We start from the raw sequence: 8152 nt of genomic DNA, 5'->3' as shown, positions 1-8152 counted from the left end.
AGAGTCCAGAATTTCAGGCAGCCAAAAATTCCACAAGAGACAACTGTCTTTTATTTTATAGCTTATGAATTTGGGGCTTAATATGATTTTCCACTAACAAGTTCTGTACCCCCTCCCGAGGGCCAAGGCCGGTGTAGAGATCAGCAAAGTAACACGGAACAGATGAGGCGGCTTAATATTCAACTTGAAGGAAGACAGTTGAAATGATACTGTTTACTTAGGAAAAAGCACTCTGGTTTAAAGGGCTGACACGTGATTTACTGTGAGCGCTCCGTCGGTGCGCGCACATCTTACTCTGCTCTCGGCTTGTGGCCGGTACTTGGTGGTGCTGCAGTCCTGGGAGTGGTATTAATAAAGTTATCAATTAAGGATCTGCTAAATCTTGGTAAGGAGCTCTAAATATGTCTTGTCTTCTGTTTCTTATGAAATAGCAAGAAAAAAAAAAAAACCCACAGAATCATGTTCAGCAGTAAATCAAAGGCAAATAACTTAGGAAAGAGTCACATGTATAACTGCCCTTTAAAAAGCCTAAGTAAATGAAGAATCCATTTAAAAACCAGGCATCATGGCTAACACAAATAATTCTGCTACAAAAGTAAAGCGCTCACACGCAATTAGAAAAAGAAAACACTATGGAGTGTCTCCCTCCGATCAATGCACTCTGTTGGAAAGTGTCATGAGACAGCCCATATTGGCACAGTGAAATAATTACACATTTTATTTTGTTTTTACAAAAGTCATTAAAAAAGAATTTCTTCTTCAGATGTCCCTAAGATAGGGGAGACATAAATCAGTGCTGTGATATTTAAATGGCCTACACGTAGATGACCTTTCCTAGTTTCAGCTTCTCCCAAATCCTTCATGGCCATCACACGTACCACTCACTAACTCGGGTGTAGACACATACTCTCAGTTCGAGTCAACAAGAGGATATAGTCATATATTTTATCAATACTTTGATAGGGAGGCATCCCCGACCTGCTAAACCAGATGTCAAACTGCACCTGCAAAGCAAGGAGAAATCACTGCACATGATTCCACTGGCGCGATACCTGGGGAGAGAGAGCAAAAGAGCTAGTTCCAGAGCAGAGGCCCACCTGCTCTACTGAGAAAGCTTCCCAGAAGCGTTAGAGTTCACACTGCAGTCGCTAGAAGGTGGTCCCAAATCATGGTCGTGGGCCCCATGCCCGCCTCCTGCCCCCTGGTAGGATGACTTGTTGATCATCATGTTCCTGAGGGGGAATGTGTCTCAGATGCCATCTTGCTTCATCAGAAAGGGGTGTCACACTTCATGGAAGCACCAGGAACATGACTGTGTTTCTGAAACAGCAACTGTGGAAGGCAGAATTCTTTACACACTACTGTGAGGCTTTTCCAACCAATGACAGAGTACAGGAGTGTGAGTAAATGGAAGAAAGACTTCTTACACCCACCCTTAGCTTTAATAGTAGAAGCTTTCACATATATAAAAAAACTTAATTTAAAAATATACTGCTAAATTACTCTATGAAATATATAATTAGCTAGCAACACAATTTTGTCTACACAAATGTGAAAACTGGACATCGAATGGATAAATTATTTCATACACAAAGTTACTGTATGTAGAAGAAAATAAAATGAAATAATTTCTATAAGTTAATCTTTGAAGTTTCTTATCTGGACAGAGCACCAGAGGGACATCATTTCGAGAGAAGGCAGAGATGACAGGTTTCTGGTGGCAGACAGCTGCCTGACCATTTTCCTGTCTGTCTCGGCCCTACATCAAGTACACACGTTCTGCTTCACTCAATAGACAACGCTTATTTGGCCTATCAGCACAGAGGCATGAAAAATTCCAGTCATAATTTCTGATGATTATTAACATCACAAATTCTAAACATTTCTAAAAAGCCAGGATTAACAGAACATACTAGTTAATGTTCACACAAGTGAGTCCTGAGAGTAGCCTAAAAAGTCTAAAAGAGGAAATAACTTTTCATTAAGGCTGCAAGAATTTTGAGAACCTGAAATGGCCAGCTTTAAAAAACAAAACAAAACAAACAGACAAACAAAAATCACAAAAAAAAAAAAAAAAAAAAAAACAACGGTGGCTGCATGACGTCTCCCCCTGTTGGGTTGGAAGCAAGCCATCCGCCCGTCAGGACTTGATTGTGTCTTCTCAAAGGTCTGAGCTGAGCAGTGGGGAGCAGGGATTCAGCACCAGAATCATTCTATACTTGAACTTCATCTTCGGTTTTCAGTTCGTGGCGCATGCCACGCTTGTGCGTTCCCACAGATTCTCCTTCCAGCAACACTGGTGACCTGGCGGGAGTCTGCGTGGTCAGTAGGGAAAGAGACGGCGAGAAGCTGGGAGTCATGGTTTCCGGTAGAGAGCCGCCGCGGTAGGGAAGGGGAGACCGGGGGAATTTCTGAAGAGCTTGTGGCAGGAGGAGGGCTGGCATTCGTGGGGGAACCGCCTTGATCCCGGGCTGCGCTACTGCTGTTATCAGAGGGGGTGGGAAAGCAAAAGATGTGTCTTCTGTACTGCCAGGCAGGTGCAGGTGTTCGTGCCTCAGCCTGGCAATATCGTTAAACACCGAGGCAAGATGCTGGAACTTGGGTTCCCAACTGAGGAAGCAATCCCAGGCATAGCTTCCTCTGGCATCGTCATCAGAGGCTTTCTCGGTGGGTAGGGCTGCAGCCCTTCCCTCCTGGTGGCCTGAATGCCCGCCATCAACCAAGATACCTGCTTTGGCCCCCCTTCTGTGGGGTAATGCGTCACTTTGAACAGAGACTCTGTCACAGCCGTCGCCTCTGTCTCCTCCATCAAACACGTGACAGGCTTCTATTAGCTCAGTACTAGTCCTCACATCGGTGTCTCCCGACAGGCAGGAAAGCTGATCAGAGTCCCTGGGGATGCCCGAGTCTGGCACCCTGGAGCCCCGTTCACTCAGGGCAGAGTCTGAGTCCTTCCTGTAAGGGTGCTCATTTATCCTCTGGATTTCTTTGTCTTCTGCAGTCTCTGCATCCACCGAGCAGTGGCCGCTGGAGTTGGAGCGCCTGTACAGGTGGATAATGTCCTTCTCCATGACACTCATCAAGTTCAACCATTCAGCCGGCATAGCTCCGTCAGGCCCTGGCAGGTCCCTGTACTCCGCGGTCTCCTGCCCAGCCTTGAGCTCGCTCACAGCCCTGATCAGCCCGGGGTCAGCATCGGGGGACGATGGTGTCTTCTCTTCGTAACCGTGTGGTGGCTCTTTTGGCTTATGCCTTAAAATCAGAACAGTTAGCGTGAAGACGAGTAAGAGGAACACTAAAAAGGAGAGCACAAGGCTGACGGCGAAGCTGTGAGCGAACGCCGGCCTGTGACGTCCTTCAGACGGCAAAGACACGTTCACAAACACACTGCAGGATGCCGACCTGGAGCCGGGCCTGGGGCTGTGGGCGATTACTGTCACTTCAAGGGTGTCTTCTTTGCCGAGCTGACTGCTTATTAGGGAAGGGGCTTGGACCCAGTAAATATTGCCGTTGGTTCTGTTTATGGACAGCAGAGGGGACGGAGTTCCAAGGGAGTAAACAACGACGCCGTCCACGCCCGCATCCGCATCCGAGGCTTCCACCGTGCCGATCAGCTGCCGGCCTCGCCCCTTCTCGGGGAGCCTGAAAAAATACTGATCTTGAGTAAAGACGGGTTCGAACTCATCCACCCCTTCAACCTCCACCCACACCTCCAGGGACGCTGCGGCGCCCCCTCTGTCTGCGGCCTGAACCCTGAGGCAGTGCCGGCTAACGCTCTCATAGTCGAGCGTTTGCTGCGCGCGGATGTCCCCCGTTAGCGGGTCGATGGCAAAGAGATCCTGGCGGGGCTGCATCCCGCGGGGAACAGGGCAGGGTGACAAGATGGAGTACGTCACTTCTCCGTAAGGCCCCGCGTCCAAATCCAGCGCGTGCACGGCGCACAGCACGGAGAAGGCAGGCAGGTCTTCCGGAGCGACGCAGGCCACGGCGGAGGCCCTGAACTGAGGTCCGTGGTCGTTGTCGTCTAACACACTGACGCGCACCGCAGCAAAAGACACGTGCGTCTCCGCCCCGTCCGCGGCTTGCACGGTGAGGGCGAACGCGGCCGTTTCCTCGTAATCCAGAGCCCTCGCCAGAGACAGAACCCCAGTTCCTTCCTCGAGGTGAAAGTGCTCCTTCTCGTTCCCAGCGACTATGCGGTAGGTGACCCGGGCGTGCGCGCCCGCGTCGCGGTCCCCCGCCGACACCACGGCGACGGGGCTCCCCACGGGGGCGCTTTCCCTGACGTGGGCTCGGTACCGCCGCCTGCCGAAGGCGGGGGGGTTGTCGTTGACGTCGAGGACCTCGACGGCCACGACGCTCGTGGCGCTCCGCGGAGGGCAGCCGCGGTCGGACGCTAGCAGGACCAGCCTGTGGCTGGCGCTGGCCTCCCGGTCCAGGGCGCGGCGCAGCACGAGCGCGCCGCCCTGCTGGCGGGGCTGCTCCGAGCCCGCGGGGCGGGCTTCGAGGCCGAAGTAGCCGTGCGGGTCGCCGCCGATGATCGCGTACTCGGCGCGCGCGTTTTCAGAACCGCGGTCCGCATCCGCTGTTGAAAACGCCAGGAGCGTGCTTCCGGCGGGGGCATCCTCGCGCACGCCCAGACTGTAGCGCCCCGCTGTGAACTCAGGCGCGTGGTCGTTCACGTCTTGCACTTCTATCTCCACTAACGTGAGAGCCCTCAGCGGCGGAAGTCCTCCGTCCCTGGCTTCAACCAGAAACCGAAGCGGTGCCGTCTCATCCGGAAGTGATACAGGATCGGTAGTGAAAATGGTGCCTGGAGAATGAGGCAGCGTGTCAGTGCTGGGAGCTAAACGCTCGTGATCTGCTTAGCTAGCACACGCTTAACGAACATGCAGATGTGCCGTTCGTTCTTTGTTGGATGCTTTAAGTTACAGCCGACATAGTCCAAATAGATTCCAAAATTGTTATACTTACACAAATGCTTCCGGAGTAATTTTCACAGTTTCCATTTATATGTGCTGCTTCCTTTCCTGCCTTTACTACAACTTTCCTAGATTTTGTTTTTGAATAGTAAGTTCTTTCATTATTTTTAAAAGAAAGTGCATTCTTGTCGCATATATTTTCATTTTGTCTCATTATCTATGAACACATTACAGAGATAGTCTAGCATAAGATAACTATTCTGAGCGGGGCAAGGAAGTGCAAGCCTTTAATCCTAGCATTTGGGACGTTAAGGCAGGAGGACTGAGAGTTAGAGACCAGACTAGAATATTCGATGAGACTTTCTTGAAAATAAGAATTAAATGGCTTGGGTATTCAAGCATTCAAGTAGTAGAGTGTCTGCCTGGCTCTTTCTTTCCCTCTTCCCCCTCTCTTTCTCACTCTCACACACGTTCTCTCTCTTACACACACATGCTCTCTCTCACACACATTCTCTCTCTCTTACACACGTGCTCTTTCTTACATACACATGTTCTCTCTCCTTCCCACACACCCATGTGTTCTCTCTTTCTCATTCTCTCTCACACACGCACATACACATACATGCTCTCTCTCACTCACATACACACATATTCTCTCTTCCTGATACACATGTTCTCTCTCCCTACCACACAAGCATGTGCTCTCTCTCTCTCTCTCTCTCTCTCTCTCACACACACACACACACACACACACACACACACGAAGGGAGCATAACTCTGAAAACAACTCTAGTCAAATAAAAGTAGTGAAAATGATAATGTGGAGAGCGTAATTATAGAGATATCTTTTCTCAATCCCCTGAGTGAATTCAGCAAGTGGCATTTTCCCTAAGGCTAAAAGACTTCAGCTAGCTTTTATTATGGAGAACATGGAAATGTAGGACATTTACAAGTTATACACAATGGCATTTTTATCAAAGTGTTTGAAGTGCGCTCACTACAAGTAGATGCTGAACGGTGAGGTCTGAATGCCACGGTTCAGCCATAGCACCATGAGCTAGACCGAAGGCAGCAATTACTAACGTAAAACACTCTAATCAGCACTCTGAGGCAGTGTGTGTGTCCCGCCTCCCAGTCGGAAGTGCTGCTAAGCTAAGTGCCCAGGGGCCTGTGGTCCACACAGTGTTACTGGCTGGTGCAGGCCAGACATTGTCAGTGTCTAAAATCCTGTGAGATGCAAAGAAAAAACAGAGTCAAAGCAAAGGGCATCGGAGCCTCTCCCAAGCGTATACTTACGCTGTAGGCACAAGTCTGCAAACTGTCGCTGCTTCTTATTTCTCTCATTACAAGCGCCCAGTGAGCCTGATTACTTCTGATCTGATGTCTACTCTCCGCTAATCCTACAATTGATCTTAAACTCACCCTCACTTGAAAATGCCGCTGCGGCGGTTGGAGATGGCACCACAGTGTGATGGCAGGCTCCTTTCTAGAGTGTGCCTCCCCAGAGCACTGTGCTCCTGGTTATCCAGCTTCAGGGCATCCAGCATTCGGTGTTTGTTTACTGTTAGTGTCCCTCACACTCTGCAGAAGGGTATGAGTGAGCAATTGCTCACCGAGGTACATTCAACACCACACATGTCCTCTCTGATAAAAACACAAAGAGCCCAGAAGAGCCCACATAAAGCAGAATTCCACGATGGCTTATGGCACTGAATCCTTCCATGGACTCATTGCTCTTGTCCTTACTGAATGTATGACACTATTACTATTTTTTGCACTAAGCTGAGTAAAGCAGCTCCCACAGTCCAGCTGCATGAAACCCTCAGTAATGAGCTGATTTTTTTCTGGTTGAGCCACAGAACAGCTTCCCAAACCCTGTTGGCTGGACATATGAACTTGAGAATCTCCATATTGTGGGGAGGGTGGCTCTGGATTTCCTAACGTTGAGAGGCATTTGGTCAATGCTCTTTGCTTTCTGGCCACTGAGAAGCTGAAGAAGTACCAAGCCCATTTGCTACTATAGATAAGGAAGCACTACTCAAAACTGCAGGAGGGTGGAGGTCTGCGTTAGGAGCATTCAAAACTGATGACTCCACGTTTCTGGACTGTAACCAGGATGTGGGGCAGCCACTGTAAATAACTCACCATTCCGAGGGTCGATGGCAAAGCCCTCGCAGGAGGAGAGGATCCTGTAGGAAATGTCCTCGCTGCTTTCCAGGTCTGTGGCAGACAGCATCAGCACTGAGCGACCCCCAGGTGTGAGTTCAGGAAGCTTAGCCTGACGACAAACGAGAACAAAGGTGCTGTGCTTGCAAATGAGTGATTTTCAGGAGCAGGGGAGAAACCTGACATCACGTCATTCATTTTGACACATGAAACCACCCAATCTGCCCCTCGTAGGCCTCGTATTGGTTTGAAGGAAAATGGTTCCCTTAGGGCCCTTTACACTATTTGGAGGTGTGGCCTTGTTGGAGGAAGTATGTCATTGGGGGTGGGCTTTGATGTTTCAGAAGCTCAAGCCTAGACCAGTGTCACTCTTTTCTTCTGCTCCCTGATCTGAATGTAGAACTCTAAGCTTCTTCTCCAGCACCATCTTTGCCTGTGCTCTGAACATGTAAGCCAGTCCTAACTATATTTTTTCCTTATAATAATTGCTGTGGGCATGGTGTCTCTTCACAACAATAAAATCCTTACAATACAGAAGTTGGCACCAGGGACTGGGTATTGCTGTGATAGGACTGACTGTACTTTTGTTTGGAGGAATGTGGACTTTGGGACTTTGGACTAGAAAAGCAGGTGAATGTTTTAAGTAGAGCTTAATGAAACATGCTAGTGGAAGCATGGATGCTAAGGGTAATGTGAACTGTGGGGGCCTGGCTCAAGAGATTTCAGAGAAGAATACTAGTATGTGGCCTAGAGACAATTCGAGTAATATTTTGTTGAAGAATGTGGCTGCCTTCTGCCCTTGTGCCTCTGCCTAGGACTAAATTGAAGAGCTATGGATTAACAGCTTTGGCAGGGGATATTTCAAAGTAGCTTAGTATTGACAGTGTTGTATAGTTTTTAATGGCCAGTCTTATACAGATATTTAATGAAAAGGAGCAAGCTGAGCACAGAAAATTAGAAAAAGTACAGTTTGAGGGGGCAGCAGGAAAGGTGCAGATTAGGGGAGAGACTGATGCTAACTGGAATAAAAGGAGTGATGACCTCAGAACAGGATCTCACCCAGC

The 8152-nt window shown here is 49.1% G+C and overlaps 1 protein-coding gene across 1 annotated transcript in view; it reads right to left on the bottom strand.

Moving 5' to 3' along the window:
• Nucleotides 1-1420: 1420 nt before the first annotated feature.
• Nucleotides 1421-8152, bottom strand: part of Dchs2 (dachsous cadherin-related 2) — a 214677-nt gene continuing 207945 nt past the window's right edge. The window contains exons 19-20 of the mRNA XM_055596585.1: nt 7068-7200; nt 1421-4813 (exon numbers count right to left, since the gene is read on the bottom strand). Of these exons, the coding sequence (XP_055452560.1) occupies nt 2214-4813; nt 7068-7200 (2733 nt within the window). The 3' untranslated portion in view covers nt 1421-2213. The remainder of the gene's footprint in view (nt 4814-7067; nt 7201-8152) is intronic.

Source organism: Psammomys obesus, unplaced genomic scaffold, assembly GCF_907164565.1.
Source record: "Psammomys obesus unplaced genomic scaffold, mPsaObe1.curated_primary_1811, whole genome shotgun sequence".
NCBI lineage: Eukaryota > Metazoa > Chordata > Mammalia > Rodentia > Muridae > Psammomys > Psammomys obesus.
This window is presented reverse-complemented; position numbering and strand designations above follow the sequence as displayed.